Genomic DNA, 18039 nt, shown 5'->3' on the forward strand with positions numbered 1-18039 from the left:
TTAATAGTTTTATTCTTCTTCATGAATAAGTGTCGGTACGGCGTACCGTTGCGTACCTTGCGTACCAGGGAAAAATCACTCATTGGTATCACACGTCATGTGTCCCTAATAACTTACAGGTAGCGGCGTGTCATACAATAGAATCACTTCATGAGACTACATGAACTCACATGCCACTGTAAATTTTTGGTGAGTCCAAACATTGTTCGTAACGTCACTTGGGGTCGAGATTACTTCGATATATTAGACATGCCAGGTACACAAAAACCCAATACCAGGAAGACTTCTGTGTTTTATGTCCCCTTTCCCGCGAGCGAAATCGATGGAAGACATAAGCAAGTCAGCAATAACTGCGAGCGGGAATCTCCTTCGAGACGCCTGGCTTTTATTGCAGCCATTTCGGCTCCCCCTGGGGGATGCCTGCTTCATCTTTAATGGATGCCTTATAAAACGGGGTTACCCTCTCTGCCAGCCCCTGGATTCTCAGGAATGAGGTCAAGTCGCTGCGGTGGAATGACCTATGGGGCGCGACGAAACGCGGTAATGTTATTTCGCGAAAGATTGATTGGATTTAAAATAGTGGATGCGTCAACACTTCGGCTATATTGCACCCGTCACATTATACAGGGTCCATCCTCTTACCATAATTAAAATATAACTAATATAACTAATTTCTTCATAAATAATACCTTTTTGGCCAAGCCCCGAAATATTGTAGTCAGAGGCGGTGCATGCTACGCATGCGTCAATTGTGGGGGAAAGGACAGCTTGCTCTGCGACGACATTAATGAGCATTTCTACATTCTAATTTCTTCATATAGGAGAAGTATTTATTTTACACGAGAGCGCTCAACTAAGCTTATATTACATTTCTTGGATATGAAGTGAAAGAAAGTAATAATTATTTTCCCACAATTGACGCATGCGTCACTTCAGATCCAAGAAATGTAATATAATGTTAGTTGAGCGCTCTCGTGTAAAATAAATACAGTATTTCTCCTATATGAAGAAATTAGAATGTAGAAATGCTCATTAATGTCGTCGCAGAGCAAGCTGTCCTTTTTCCCACAATTGACGCATGCGTTCAGGAGACGCCTCTGATTGTAGTGTATTTATGCTAAGATACCTAAGCCTAAAATTCTAACGTAACAACGAAGGCATTCCGCGCTTACATCGGAAGGCGAAGGGCGAGGAAGTTGTTTGAGGTTTGTGCGATAAGTGAGACCCCCCCCCATTCGATATTCGCAAGACATTCGTACTATAATGTGCTCAAGATAACAACAGACGCAGGATACGCCTTTATGGCAGTGACCCTCTGTTGCCGCGTTTACCTACAAAAAAAACTTGATGTCGGACAGCCAATTAGGTCTAATGCTGCCCTCGGATTCGGCAACAAGCTACCACCTTAGAATCCCTCCTCCCCGAGGAAACAGAACATTGTCAATATAACCGTTGTGAGCTGTGAACGGGGGCCAGGAGATAGAGTGGCCGAAGTCTGCCATCACTAGTCTCGGGAGAGGGGGAGAGGTTGGTCCATAGTGTCGTGTCGTCACAGTGGGAGCAGCACGCCTTCGTAATTATACTCTGTTCCGTTTATGTCTGGGGCAAGGGCGCGAGAAGGGGTGGGCCGAGCGAAGCAGTACGCATTGATGCAAAGGCTGGCTACTGCAGTCGCTCCCCCCCCTCCACGCAATCCCGTTCCCACTCACGTATTCATTGATGGAGCTGCCTCGCGTCACTTCTTGCTCAGAGACTTGTTTTCGTCCCCTTGCTCAAGAGATAACCGAGACGGAGTATACTGCAACACAGGCGGACCAGGCAAACTTTTGAAAAGGAGTGGGGTCTCCCCGATGGAGTAGCGGTAACGTTGTCGCCTTGTATTCAACGGAGCTATATCCAGTGGAGGCATATGGGGAGACGCATTCCGAACGCAACCTTTTTCTTTACAGCAACAGAGAAAGGAAGAAGAAACGACATGAGACTTCCATTATCCTGGCGTCGCTTCCAGCTGTCTCGCTCAATACAGGTGAGCTGAAATGGGTTTCAGCAGCTGGGGAACTTCAATTTCAGCTCAACATAACAGAAGGGAAACTTCCTTACTTCTACTCTGCATTTCGAACTCTGGAGTAAACAAAAAAAAAAAAAAAAAAAAAAAATCTTTGCACAATTACCGCGCATTAAAATTTTATCGTGTCTTTGAGACTCTTGTTCGAATAACCGGGAATACAGCTACGTCATTATGAAAATCGAAAACAAGCATGAGTTAATGGAAATCGGAGCTTGTCAGCCCAGGGGGCCACAACTTTTGTACATTTAGGACAAACGAACACCTGGAGTGATAAGAATTTTAATTACTTCCACGACAACTCTTAACCCCTAATTGGAAAGCAAGTCACTTGAAATTTCAATTACGCACAGATTAATAATTATTATTAATTGAAAATAAATTACCTCCAAGAGTATTTAACTGACTGAAAAAGAAGATGGAAGAGGAACTAAGATTAATTTTGAATGGAATAGGCCAACATAAACTGCATTTCTGGCTGCCTTTGTGCCTCATTGATTTCATTTGTTTCTTTTTTAATGTTGCTTTTCCGTCTCACAAGGCACCGAACGATGCTGGGGGACAAAATAAATGAGCGTCGAATACACCGCTCCCGTGGCGGAGTGGTTAGCACATGGCGCTACGACGCCTGGGGTCACGGGTTCGAATCCAGACATTGGCATGGATGTTTGTAAGTATCCATTCATCAATTTCATCATATCATCCCTCATCCTCAGCTTCGCAAATTAGCGAAAAGTGGCACAAAAAGCGAAGTAAAATGAAGCAAATCAATAAACAATTGAACAATTGACAAAAACAGACGTACGCTTGACAACGTTGTAACGGGGAGAGTGATGTTACCTCTACAGCTTGTACTTCGCAACTGAGGTTCTTGACCCTCATCGAGATACACGCCCTCGCAGACAATTGGTGGTCAGATAGAGCTAGGTAGCAAAAAGTATTTCAGCCGCCAATGTTCCCATGTTCATCATACAAGTAGCGTTTCACCTCCACCAACTAGGCGTTAACACCCTGTTGCATACAAAAATCAACATGCTCTACGTTTGCTCCATATAATATACAAATCTATGCGTATATTATATTTTTTCTGTGTTATTAGGGCATCGCCATTTCTTTCAGTCGAACGAAACGCATGTAACACACTGTGTTTTTCCAAAGGAGAGGCACTCCATCCAATGTTTATGATACACAGCGAAAACTTTGTTGAGCAAAGTGGTGAGGAAATGACAAGAAAATGTTTGGATTTAAGTTTGTTACCCTTGCTTATTTTGATAAATTTATTCAACATTTATAAAGAAAGGAATAGAAAATGTATAAGGTAAAAAGTTAAGGATTGTAAATTAAACGATAGGTTATGACGAAAAAGAGTAGAGTTGATTGTTCCGATAAATAAAACATTATGACGTAATCGAAGGAACACCTATCAAAGTTCAGACAATGTTGATGTACTAATCTTTATGTAATAAATTAATGGCTGAAGTTTTTAATCTTAGATTTATGAGTGTATAATTATTTAATATAAATGTGTAAGTATTTGTTAACAGTAAATTATGTATCAAACCTTTTGAATGATTTATCAAACTCAACTTTTGTAAATATTACACATTATAATGTAAATGAAGAAATAGTTTGTCTTTATAACCTACTAGTCAGGGGTTCGAGAATACAGAAATCGGGTATAAATACGACGACAATTCATGGTAAAAGGGAGTGGTTTCTTGATATCCGCTCTTGCGTGGGTCTGTTACCAGACCTAGTGTTGAGTCTCTCACACCCCGCAAAACTGAGCAAAGTTCGTGGTTCCAAATCCGAAAGGGCCTGATTTCTTAGTCTCGCGCTCCTAGTTTCTGTATGAACTTACATCAATAAAGACTAGATAAAACTCATATCTCTTGGTTCGAGTTTTCGTTCTGCCCGCTTGAGATGGTTCTAGTGTGGACTGATGGAGTCCTCATGTTGCTGACCACAGGAGCTGTGGGTCATTAACTCAGATCTTATCACTGCGTGTGTCTGTCAAGATACAGTGTCGAATTACTCACACCCCGCAGTGGTAGGAACGTAACAAGTTGCTCAGTTCCGAAACTGTTCCATATTCAACAACTTATTCCAATGAATATATGGTTATGAGTTAAAAATAAAATGAAATTTTTACGTCAGAGGTCTGGCAAAATTTTGAATAATCGTACACTCTGTCAAAATTTTCGCTAACTTTCGAAGATTTTTCTTGAACAAATTGTGTAAAAGTTAACAAAACATTTCGTATTGAATGTGTAAAATGTAAAGATTAAAAAAAACTTTCCACTTTGTTGGAACAATATATACAGTTTCTCGTCTGCTAATCGTCCATTCATTCATTTTATTTAGCAAAATCGATCGTGTAGCTGTGTGATGTGTAGACCTCGGTTTTTAGGTTTTTAACCTTTTTTATTTGCAGGTAAATAATAAATAACAAGTTACGTCAGCGTTTCATTAAAAAACGAAACAAACTGATGAAGTTTTATAGTGCCTAAAATAACCTATTTTCCTCGTTAGAACCTATTTTAGGTTTATGCGCCTAAATCAAACCATTTTCTAGGTTTCTAAAGTGTTTTCAGGATTATTTGTGTGACACACATATATTTCCTTGGTTTCGTACAGAAAAAAAATCGATGACTAATGTGTTTGAAACAGCTTCTGTCGATTTCTCTCCCCCCAAGTCAATGCTGTTTTTAAAAAGCCCGAAAAGCAAAATGGCTCTCCCTGCATGATCCAAAGCGCTTGCAAAGTTCTGATCCGTGTGGTCTTGCTCACTTTTGCGTCAGTTCGGTTATTTGTGGCATTCACGGCTTGCGAAATAAAGATTCGGGAAGTGCAGGGAAGAAAAACAAAATGAAAATACTTACGATGAGGGGATGGGATGCTCTTCTCCACATTATGACAGTTCAAAATATAAAAATAATGAACAACGCCATATATATATATTAGTACATAATGGCGGCAGTGTATCTTTGTCACTTCTTCCCTGCACTATGACCTCTTGATGCTAAGCCTTGTCTACCAAGAGATAGTAAACTGTTCTTGCTCCCCACCCCCCAACCCTTTCAAGTTCATGGTTGTCATTATCATTGTTTCCGTCTGTAAACGACAAAATCTTTATATGTATGGGACATTTTATTATTTCCGAGGAAACATTTACCATGGGGGATGTTCGACACTGTAGCACGAGCTTATTTCAAGCCCTGGGCGTGTGCTTTCTCCTTTCTCCCATTCTCTATCGTTTCTTTCAGATCTATTCTCATGTATTTTCTCCATAATATTGCATTCTTTTCATGACATCACTTAAGTTAATAACTTTTCGATTTGACACCCACCCCTTGTGGAATATTTTGTTGGGTTCTACATGGACCTGGCTTTGCAAGGTAAGAAGACACCTGGAATAGAGACTATAATTTTATTTTTTTAAAAAAGTATACATAGAGTTATTGATTGCAAAGCTTCCGCCAGCTTTTCCTTTGGAGAATGCGCCTTACTATTTGCTCCGAGATCTCTTTCTCGTGTCACCTACAGACAGCCGAAAAACCTTAAAACTGCACACTACTTGCTTCTTCTTAATGTTCTTCTCCACAACCATAAAGCCAACGTTCTTTTCATGCTTCCCACCATACTTTGGTGCCGGTAAAAGGGTCACCAACCTTCTGTTACACAAATAAGTTCCATGTCATGAAATGATGCTTCAAGGAATTTAATGCTGATTCGCCAAAGAAATTCCTATCGGTCGATGGATGTTCTTTATATCTTCAATGTCTTTGAGATCCGTACTCAGTTCACCATGGCAGCAGAAGATCTTCTCTTCAATGACCGCTGCTACAGGTAAGCAAGCACTCTTAACAATTCGGTGAACTTTCTCCACAGCGAATCTGAGCACTTCGCCTTGCACTATTTGGCAAACTCGTAGATGCGGTTAAGGGTTCTATGTTCATGGTTCCCCGCAGAAGGAACAAATGCTGAGGGTGGAGAGTATCATGGTCTCTACGGACTGCTTCCCACCCTCTGTCCACGAAGTCTTCCAGGAATAGATAGTTTGATTCGGGAGGGAAGCAGCCGATCTTGAACAGTTCGAGCAGGTCGAAGAACGTCGCGTATCGGAGAAGCGAGCTCCAGAAGCACGAACCCTTTTCTTCCAGCGGAAACGAGGGCCGTCACCTCTTGCTCTGGAATGTTGATAGTCTTCGGAGCATCTTCCTCCTTCGCCTGAAGAGACCGTTTGGGAATTTTCCTAGCGTTAATAGTGGAAGTGGTGATCGTGAGGTTCGGCGGTGGATCCCCAGAACGCTCGCCCCTTTGGTGCTACATCCTGCGTGGACCTGTCACAGAGTTTCAGGACACATTTTGAGGCCTTCTCTGTTCACACATCGTCCACCCATCATGCGTGGTATCCCAGGTGACAATTCACATCTGAAACGGCATTGTTCAGATACAGTTTTCATTCTGTATTGTTTGTTGAATACATGAAAAATTGAATTTTAAGTTTGCAACACTGTCAGGAAGAGGCGATAACATAGAGCATGCGCTATCAGTCAGTGAACAGCGTCGAACTTTTAGGTTCCTTCGAAATTGTTATGTCTGATCTCATTGATGCATTTTAGTGCATCAAACCGTTTGATGCATTTCTGTAAATTTTGATGCACAAGAAGTGCATCATTAGCAGTTTATGCACATTAATTATGCATACTTGTGTGAATTGGCAAGTTTATCTAAGATTATTGCAACGTAAGAAAATCACCCCCCTTTCCCTCTTGTATCGAGTTACGCAGCAAGAAGCAGCCACTTCGGCCGCGAAAGACATGTATTCCTTTAACAGGACAACCACGGGAAGGAAAACTTCAATGATAGCAAATTCTTTGTTTGATACAATGTTGCCACTCCGGCGTTATAATTCCCAGAAACGCTTTTACGAACAGAATTTGCTTCAAGCGAAGCAAACTATTAGAATAAATTTAAGCGATTATATATCTTAACGTTTTATTTCCCAGTAAAAGTATGTATATTTTAAACCTCTCTCACCACAATGAGCCAGTGCACGTTCTATTTTTAACGATAACAGGACTTGGTCGACTGTCTAGAATGTTCGTTAACAATAGTATAATAATAGGCAAAGTAGAGTTTTCAATGTTTATAGCAAGCAATTTTCCATTCAAAAGAGTAGTAGTAATTAAGTTGAATCAAACGGAAACAGGACATTTCTCATAGCACAAGGGAAATTAAAGAAATAATTTCGATAATTTTAACAAATATTTCATTGGTTTCGTTATGAATTCTCACATAAATATAACTAACCTTATTCAGTATCAATCTAATTACATACCTTATTATTTTATGGTTATTAGCTTTCTTTATATTGTATTATCGTGGTAACTTATAAATGTTCATACGAGGAATGGCAAAGCAGTTGAATTTCTGTATTTGTGTTAATAAGTCTAGATCAACACCCCTTTCCTCATTTCCCGTTTACGAAATTATACTTTATCCTTTACCTAAGTCTGTCTATTCATCACACCAGTCAAGAGCTATCAACAGGAGAAGGATTTTCCCAGCGTATCTATTGGGAATCAACATGCAGCAGTTTGGCCAATCACCAGCGAGGAGAACGGGATTCGAACCCGAATCTGCACGCATCCCGACGGTTTAGCTTCCCAGGACAACAGCATGCAACAGCCATGTGAGCCAGCCAGCCTGCCAGTATTTTAGTACATGGAACAAACACTTTCCACCCTTATAAGAAGAAACTCCCAAACCGGACAAAATTCTTCAGTCCCTTTCCCCATCAATGCTCCCACAAAAGAAGAACAGAAGAGATGCAGAAAAGAAGAACAGAAGACATGAAGAGGGAGCAGGGAAGAGAGCAGAATACCAGAGAGAAGAATGAACACCGTAGTGTTGTCCCCAAAAACTACACACAATATGCTCCTGTTCCGAAAGTGCATCGCTTTCCACAAATATCACGGTACTTCAATCAAAAGTGCAGCTTACATAATCCAAGTCATCACTGTGTGTAAACGTTCCCCAAAATCTGCCAGTCTTTATAAATTTCACCCAATGAAGAAGCAGAAATTCATCAAGGACGTATCCTAGTGTTTACACTTCTCACCTCTGTACACTTGCATTACAGAATGTACATGACCCCTCCTAAAAAGTCATTCCGCAGTGTTTACGAAAGTGCATTTTTATGTGACATGTAATGCGTCACATTCAACTCTACAACTTTCATGTAAAGCAGTTTTACACCCACAAAGAAGAACCTTCCAGTGTGTGCAACCTGTCTTTTAACGTCATGCACAGGAGTGTACTCAGTGAGTTTCAACGTCCCATGTCTCATTCACTTTTCCATAAATGCACAAACTATGCTTATCAACGGTGCAATTTTACATGGTTTAAGTGAATATGCTGCATGACAAAATCGTGTTTCGCTAGTGTCTACAATTTTGTCGACCGTTTCTCACTTAGTTCCTTGAAAGAAACGTTGAAATGAAAATCTGTGTGCAGCCAGTTGTGCAACTTTTGCACGGGAGTGTACCATGTGAAAATATTTAAAAGTCGTTTATTCATCATTAAGTACACCGAACAATACTAATCAACAGTGCTTTTAACACATGCCCTTGTCGATCGTTTTCTTACCAGCTTTAAAGAAAACATCGAAGCAAAATTGCTAAGTGCATCAACCTACAAAGGGAAGTCTCACAGTAACTCGACGGCATGTTTCCCCCAAGTGTACATGTGTGCTTCATGGATTCCAAATATTAATTCATACTTACATCCGTAATTCCAGTAGTGCCGAGAGTGATAACAATCCACTGAACTATCGTGACAACTCCAAACACTTCCAGTGAATGCGTGTGCATTGCAATATAAAACAAGAAGAACCCAAGTGGAAATATATTTATTATACACACATACAAACACTACGTAGTGTATCCGCGAATTTACGGTACTTTTTAACTCAAGTGAAAATATGTGTCGTGTGAGTCCACTTGTGTTGACTACTAACGCACACGTGTGTTCACGCCCCCTTTTGGCGACCTCAGGTCATAAGCAGTCATCATTGTTGCTTGGCCACACCTTTAACATGTTACGTCAGTTATGTCAGTGATCATCACATGTCAATCTTCCGCATCTATTACAAAATTGACGGTACGCTCATTCCATGCATGATTATGTGAGCGAGTATCAAAGTGCAAGTTAAGCACTGTGCTATTTTTTTTTTACTAAGCAAAGATGCGAGCTTGTTATTTGTTTTTCTTACGGCCAGTTACACCAGACAGTACATTTATGCCTATGGCCAGTTCTCGCGTCTGAAGTATCGCCAAGTATTTACTCAATTACTATTCTGTTATCATTATTTTTTTTTCTTTTCGGTTTTGGCGGAAACTATGGTTTTATTTCATTTTTATTTTTCTATGTTTTTAATAAAAACTTCGATTTATAAGGATAGATCAACATGGATACCTTAAATATAAATTTCAATTCTGGAAATTTTTTCCAGAGGGGGTAATCGTATCAATCTCTTCTAAATTGAGATTTATAGCTAGCCTGAATTCATAACCCCTGTCGCCAGCCGTTGCTCTCTCAGGCATTCAAAGAATGTCACATCAGTAATTTACAAATCCTTCCTGGTCTATTGGAGTTAAGGTGCTGATCAGCTGGTATTTCAGGGCAACGACCAGGGAAGGAGGAAAGAGAACAAAACAGAGAGCAACGTGTGGTGTGGGGTCTTCTGCCTGGAATCGCCGAACAAGAAGGAACTGAGGAGATTGAGCGATCGAACACGTTTCGATATGAACAGCTATCAGCGGGGAATTGTATCATCAGAGACAGACAGGTATTGTTACTTCCAACCATGTTGATCTAGACTTGAAGGTATAAATCCGAAAGCTTGTGTTTTGCCATTTCCAAGTGTGTAGTTAGTACCTCTCGCCCATTACCATTAGGCTTACCTTGAAGGGCGAGTGCTCAAATGAAGAGGATGAATGATTAAGCGAGCTACATCACCCCCCTCAATGGTGAAGGTTCTTGGTTCGATCCCACGTACTCAGAGTACGTTACGATATGAAACGCCTGATACACGCAGAAACAGAAGGCGTGCTTTCGGGGCAGTGAAGAATGACCTACAATTAGTTACATGCCATGCGACAGCATGACACAAGGCAAACAAAACACGCAAGGCCACATTTTGTTTACATTAACAGACAAGCAAGTTTCTAAGAGGACGGAATGAGAGCCAATCTTCTGCATTGTGACGGCTGAGCAAACTTACCGAAGTAGTTACGAGAGCGGAACGGGGGAGAGGGGGTAAAAAATATTCCAAAATATTAAAAACAAGAAGAAAACACTTTTGAATTTTTCAGAACGAAATAAGACGAGTGGGCGGGGCGTTGTTCCTGCGCCTGTGCAACTGAGTGACCTTTCGAAAAGTAAACCTCTCCTCTTTGGACGGATCGATGACTGGCAGTGCTTCTAAGACGAGGGAAATATCCCTTGGAAGAGGGAAATTTTATGGGAATTTCTGAGGGAAAGGGAAAATTGCAGAAAACTCTTAAAAATGAGATAATAATCTTTTTCATTGGTGCAATCTAACTACACAACTTCAGCACAGTCTATATTTTTCTGTATAGTTGCATTACATTTGGAAAATATGTGAGAATAAATGCAGTTGTTTTTAATAATAGTAATTGCACACAAAGGTTTACCCACTATTTTTCATCTGGAGGTGTAAGCTTAAGGGTGTGCCATGGTAATTTAGAGCCAAAATAAGCATAACTTGGGCCTTTGTGAAAAATATTAGGGGTGTAGAGGAAATCTGGGTGTTACGGGGTGTGAATAAATCATTGGCTGCAGAAATTAGCAGTTCTTCTAACTATAAAAAAACTCTTAGATATTCGTTCTTAATTTTTCCCTGTTTATATTGAGAATTGTGATGTATCTAAGATTTGTTTTAATTTAGTTCTTTGCCAAATTGTGGTGATGCAAACGAATGTATGATATGGTTGAAGGAACAATGTCAAATCCACATGGTTACGTCACAGAACACTCCGGCTTAAACTAGTTGTTTCTTAAGACAGCTGAGACTCGTTAAAATGTGATATTCTACATGAGTATCAATCAATATGTATTTACAACCATTTTTTTGATTAAGTATTTTGAAAATTCTCTTCCGGTTGAGGGGATTTTTGTCATAGAAACTTATGTTTTTGTTAGAAACAGATAAATTTTCAGTTCTTTTCCCATTATTTAGGGTCACCTTTCTGCCACTTTCGGCTAATCGCAACAGTGATGATGGAATAAAATTGATGAAGGGACACTTACGAAGAACACCCATACCAAGACTTGGATCCGAACCCGGGACCCCTGGCGTCGCAGCGCGCTGTGCTATCCACAGAAATCGGCCAGTTTTTAAAAGGAACTTACCGTCAGAAAATTGAATTGATAACGTGAGATATTTTTCTTTTAAAGAGGCATTTTTCTCTCAGAAAACATAAACATTTCTGCACAATACTGACACATTTTTCTTTAAAAAGAGTTTTTTTTTGGGTGGGAAAGGGAATTTTTGTCACGGAAACGGGAATTTTCTCCCGATGCGAGGGAATTCCTGCGAAACGTGAGTAACCATCACTGCCGGACGTCTAGAGGCAGAAAGCACCGTGTTTCTAGACGGGCGGTTTGCAATTCTTGGAGCGCTGCCCCGGCCTCAGCGGGAGCCACGTGTTCCTGCGGGAAGAAAAGTTGAAAAAGGAAAATTAAAAAAAGCTCCGTGCAGCTAAAACAGCAGCCGCCATCGAGATTGTACTCCGTGAAGCAGCTTCAGGAGTTTTTGTTTGAATTGCGCGTAATGTTAACGCAAAATTTCGTGGTCGTTGCTTCAATACAACGGATGAGAACGAGTGATTACTAGCGACGGCAAACTAATTCGAAAAATTATGGTGAACAGTGTTGCCACGGGCATGAAGAAAGCGCTAACGACCTTGTGATCAGGATGCCCTTCTCGATCAGCATCCCGTTCTCCACCTCCCGCTCGGGCAGCATAGACGACTCGGCTGGCGGTCGAAGTCTCCAGGATGGACTCTGGCAGATCGGCTCGCAGGCTTGGCACATTCTCGTTCACGGACCCGGCGAGGTGACCGAACCCGGGCCCTCGACCAATGCTCAGGACCAGCTGTTCATGATATTCCCGCTGTCGGCGCCCCACCACGGAGCGAGGCCCAAGAGCAGCTTGAAAGAAGGACGGGCTCCCGGGTGCTCCAAACGGCAGAAGAAGAGGGTCAAGTTACCGGTAAGTTAGAACATTCTGCAGCTTCTTATTATCTTAAATAGTGGCTCCGGATCGAATTCCCTGGGTTTTTGTTATTTCTAGGACAATTAAAAACATGACGATTTAACACAGGGGCACTGGCGCCAACTTATATGCGCCCCTGGGGCTCGAGACAACCGAATATTATTATATTCTGTTTTAAAAATGAAGTCCCTGCTCTTCAGGAAACAAAATGTTTCAACAATATACACCGAAAGAATTATCACAACTTAATTACTGACTGAATGTTACCAAAATAATTCATAAAAAATTCCTGCATCTTCAATACTATACTTTTCAGTGTTCCACATATTATTTACACTATCGGTGGTTACGTTGTTGTTTACGCTGGCAAAAAAGCATCTGGTCAAAGAACAAAAATGCCATTTTAGGGGCTGCAGCCCCATCAGCTCCTGCCTCTGTATGTCAGTACGTGGAAGAGAGGTTTAACATTTTGGTGTCTTAAAGAAAAGGGACACCCCTTACAACCAAAGTAAAAGAATTAGGACCGTCTTTACTAGTAAAATTGTTCTGATCGGAACATCGACTTTTAAACAATGACTTTACCGAAAGGAAAGTTGAGAACCACTGCCTCAGAAGATTCGAAACCAGGAGCGCTCTCTTTAATGCAACAGAGCCTAAAATTTAACCAACTTTCAAATTTAGAGTGGTGTAATATTTCACATCGTGAGTTAAATTGCTATTTCTCTACCGTGGAAAGAATATTGCTTTACCTACGTGCTTTTTGTAACGAAAAAAAATATTTCAAAAGCATTTGTTACATCATTTTTACTTACTACTTCTCACTTGACAAGTATAAGCCTGAATGATTTGTGGTTCTTCGTCTAATGCTCTCTGGGAATATTACGCGGTTGCATGGTCTTGTTGACCTGTGAGGTGAAGGAACGCCGCTACTACTTCGTAAATTCTTCAATCTTCATAAAATACTCCCCCAAAATTTCTGCCTACGGACGGGATATTATGAAACGGATGTGACGGCAAGCTCTATGCTGTGCCTTGGTTGGTTAGAGGCATTAATAACAAGCAAAAGGTAATAAGGTTACTGCCTGCACATTGCAACATGCGTTAAAGGTGGAGGTGATGCGATCAGCACCACGCTCCGGTCATATTTAGCCCTCTCAGTACCAATTAATTGAAGACTTTGTGAAACCCTGAGCAGCAATAATATTGTTGTAAAAATTCCGATCTGAAATCGCCCACAACGGGAATCAAATCCGGGTTTTACACATGGTAGTCAGACAATGCTTTATACTTTATGCGTTTTGCAATATAGGTAACATCTATCGGACGTGAAGTCTTCCCCTGTTCATTGCGTTGTGATATAAAGGGCTCCGCTCATTTTCGATCTCAGCCATAGTTGTACATTATATTTTGATATCTTCATTTCCGCGTTATTTTCTTTCTTTTCATCTGAGAAAAGATGACCATACCAGGGAAGTAAGCAGCAGGATGTTCCAGCATATTTGACCAAAAACTAGAAATGTGAAGGAACTAAGACATTGGATTGAGGAGTTCGAACAGTTCAAAACCTGCATTTATGAATAAACTATCACTTTGTTCAGGTGTTGCCAATCTTTGCACGGTAATTTGCGTTTTTGTAATTGCAACGAAACCATGCGAAAACACGAATATACAAAAAAGCAAGATAGCACCGAAAACGGGGCCATTATAGTTTGTTATATACGTCTTATTTTCCGTTCAGCAAACGTCTTTTCTTAACTTACCATACAACAGCATCCAGCATACGTTTCTAGAAATAAAGAATATATTTCAGGATTTGTATGACCTGAAACTAATATTCTTTGTAGAAACACCGAATATTGAACAGGTTTTGTATGAGCTTGTCGATGGGTTGTAAAGTCACAAGTTGTTCCTCAAAGTCTGAAAATACGCCTACGTTTTATGCAACCCAAATTACACTACGATTACTACGATACAGCTGCATGCATTCCCCGCGTTCTATCCTCTGTTCGAGCTTGAAATCCATCTTATGCACAGATAGGCTAATTGGGACTGGACCTACAGTTTAAAGTCAGATCCAAACCCCCGGGTATCAAATCCGGGACACTTTGGTAACAAGGCGACGACGGTTTCAAGTGATCGGGAATGCAATGTCGAGATGGCACACCACTTGATCAGTTTAAGCCTTAGAAATATGTGAAGATATGGCTGAAAACGTACCATTTTTTGTGCGACAGTTTGATGTATTGGATCACTTTGGAGTGTTTTCGAGTAGACAGGCTGAAATAACTCCATATGAAAACTTTATTGTTCAATGTAAGTGATGCGTTCTTTAGAACTTTTTCCAAGTTTTACCTAGGTACAATTATTAGCAGTATTATTGAAGTTATTAGCAATGCTATACAAACTGACAATTTAGAAAAGCAATATCAACAAGAAAATAAAATACATAAACAGGTTGTAGCATTTACGTTTAATACGCGTTTCATATTTGTTGTATTTTTAAAATGCATTATCTGTTGTAATATGCCTCTTTATGCGAATTATGAGCAAGCATAGCATCAGGAGTATTCTACCATCTACTTCTTGTAGAAGTTAAATTATTTCATACTCACTTACTTCTTCTTCGCCTTCGTGCTGTTAGCCGTCGGGGTCCTTCAGCCATCAGCTAAAACTCTTCCTATCTTGTGCCATTCTCTTAACTCCCATTAGTGGCTTTCCTCTTTTAGTAACCATCTCTGACAGGTATTGCTCCCATTCTATCCGAGGTCTTCCTCTTCCTCTCCTTCCTTCTGGTCTCGCTTCCATTACTTGTTTTGGTTTTCTTTCTTCTCCCATTCTCATGACATGACCATACCAGCCCAGTGTTCTTCTCTCTATTATCTCTTCAATTGATTCTACTTGTAGCTGTTCTCTGATTTTAGTGTTCCTGATTCTATCTCGTCTGTACTACGACTATTCTAAGGTATTTCATCTCTGTTGCTGTTAATCTACTTTTATGCTTATTTTGGAGCGTTAAGTTTTCTATTCATAGAGCATTGTTGGTATAATTATAGTTTTGTAAATCCTTAATTTAGTATTTTCTTGTACCTCCTTTTTTCCTACTATTGTATTACTTATTTGGTAATATATTCTATTTGTTTTTTGAACCCTGCTATTTATTTCTTCTTCTACTTTTCCATCGGCTGTTATTATTGTTATTTCATTCATATACTTAATGGAAACATAATCCCAAGTCGATGGAAACATGATCTCCACTCAACATCTCACGAAACTAAGCGTACACCCTCTGTGTGGTGATTTGGACGAGTATGTTGCAATTTGAGCCTGTCTAAATCTCTGCAGGCAATCCATGTAGGTGAACGCACAGTAAAGACAGAAGCGGTTAAATGGTCGCGAAACGAATGACATGTGTAGGGGAAAAACCGCGACGAGATAAGCGGAATAATTCCATGGCAAATCCAAAACCAGTTACGGACAACAGGATGTCTACCAAAATAACACATCCCAAATTCTTGATTTTTTCTTGACCTTTCCTTCCTTTTTCTTAGCATTTATTTAATCGCCCCCTACTTAGGTATAGTTTCTCGACAAAAAATGAGAAATAAAAAGAAAAGAAATGCAAATAAGGTGTTCCGAGGAAATTTCACTTTCGCTCTTGTTCTTACGGTCTGGTAGAAATAATGATAATTAATGTTTTAGTAACTTGAAGTTATTTTGTAACGGCACACCACAACGTGCAGGTGTATTTTTAAATTTCTGTGTCAACTGAAAAAAAGGGGGGGGCGAACCGTGCCACCGCCCAGAGCGGCAAATATTCAGGGCGGCAAAATTGGAAGAGAAGAAAAAATAAGCCTATTGCAAACTTGGAAGTTATAATATTATATTACCAAAAAAAAAAAAACAACTTGGAAGTTAATATATGCCAACCCACCGTCCTGAAGGAACATATCAGTAGTCTCACTTTAAAACCTCTGAGTGCCACAAGGTGGGAAAGCAGATTGGATGCCTTAACTCCGTTGATATATCAAGTGGGAGTGCTTCTTTAAATAAGTGGCGACAATAAAACTCTCCGAATGTCACAAAACCAAATCACTTTCGAGGCTTTACATTCCTTTGCTCACTAGTTATCTGGTATGACTTTTACTCCACGTAATGTAATGAGCAAATGTCTTCAAATCATTAATCTACGATGTGTTAGATGCTGTTACATTTCTTACAAATATATCAGTGCTTTGAAAACAGCAGGAGTAACGAAAAATTTCTAAGTTTCTTAGACGGCACTTTGCAGTATAATGCCTGGCAGGGCCTCCCTCCCTTCACTCGTGGAGGCGTCGGGGCCGCCGACCTGTGAGTCCTGGTTGATGAGAAAGAATTGGCTTCGAATTTAGATACACATACATGATCCAAAGATGTGCAACACTGCAGAGGGCCGAAATAGAAAGAAGCAGTTACAGTATGATGAAGCTGTTGAAGATCCACAAAAACTGTACGAAGTTGATTTTCTTAAAAAAGACGATCATTTCGGCTCTAAGGGGAAAAGTTGAGCAGCTTAAACATCATAGTGGACTTTTCATTTTTTTAATGGTATTAGTAAGCTTAAAGATATGCCATCTGGTCTTGTCTGAAAAGTGTACAAAACCTGCCGGTATGTTAACACATAGAAGCTACTGATTTAACAGATGAACTAAAAGTGCTTTCGGATAAAGGGGTCATGATTTTGCACTTAATTTGAGTGTTACACTTCGATTTTTTTAACTTTGTCGGTAACCGTCGCAAGAGGCGAACGAAGTTGTTGTTTTTTTAAATTAAGGCTAATAGAAATACTATCTTCGGTCAATCAAGTCTGAAACACGCTTGTTTTCATTTTATGTATATAGCACCATGTCATGAAGGCACATTTAGGGGATTGGGATGGGGGCATACACATTCTCGATCTCGGCCATTATGGAGGTGACGTGATCAGCACCACTCTCCGGCCACCTTTACCTCCCAGGGTTAACCCCAGGTACCTATTAATTTGAGTCTGGGTGAACTCCGGAGCCGTTTTATGTGAGGACAACGCAGGGAAAAATTCACACCTTAGATCATCCACGCGGGTGATGTAATTCTTTTAAAAATCCAAGCATATATCATAGGCCTACAACGGTAAACATAAGAAGTCAAGCCATTTCTTTCATAATATTTGTTACATTTAAGATACGTTTGAGAGACAAGGTGAGAGAGAGAGTTTTCATAAAATATTTATAATAATTGTCGCATTTTTTAAAGTTTTGCTGTGGCCGAGATATCCTTTTATGCTTAATAGTATTGCAAAAACCGTAAGAGGTTTTATCATTATTTATTTTATACGTAGTTTGATGTTTTACTTAAGAATATGTTGATTTTCAATTTCCCGTTGCTGCGTAATGACGGGGGAGGGGGAGGTGTTCGAAAGGGAGCGGCATCTACCGCCACCGCCCAGGGCTGCAAAATGACTAGCGGCGGCCCTGTTTCCACCATGGGGTTTCTATCAGTAAAGAAGTTTTCTCATGAAAAAAATTAGCAGGTTCTCTTGTGCCTCATACGAATGTCACGTTTCTGAAAAACTTTCCAGGCAGAAAATATTACATAAGCTGAAACAAATATGTTTCAGAATTTGTATGCCTGAAACACTTGTCTATCTAGAAAC

General features: G+C 40.2%; 1 protein-coding gene across 1 annotated transcript in view; it reads left to right on the top strand.

The window, feature by feature from the left end:
- Positions 1-11744: 11744 nt before the first annotated feature.
- The window catches only part of LOC145986758 (5'-3' exonuclease PLD3-like), a 163284-nt gene continuing 156989 nt past the window's right edge, over positions 11745-18039 (top strand). The window contains exon 1 of the mRNA XM_083121140.1: positions 11745-12368. Coding sequence (XP_082977266.1) covers positions 12072-12368 — 297 coding nt within the window. The 5' untranslated portion in view covers positions 11745-12071. The remainder of the gene's footprint in view (positions 12369-18039) is intronic.

This window comes from Lepisma saccharinum, chromosome 4, assembly GCF_977018435.1.
Source record: "Lepisma saccharinum chromosome 4, izLepSacc3.1, whole genome shotgun sequence".
NCBI lineage: Eukaryota > Metazoa > Arthropoda > Insecta > Zygentoma > Lepismatidae > Lepisma > Lepisma saccharinum.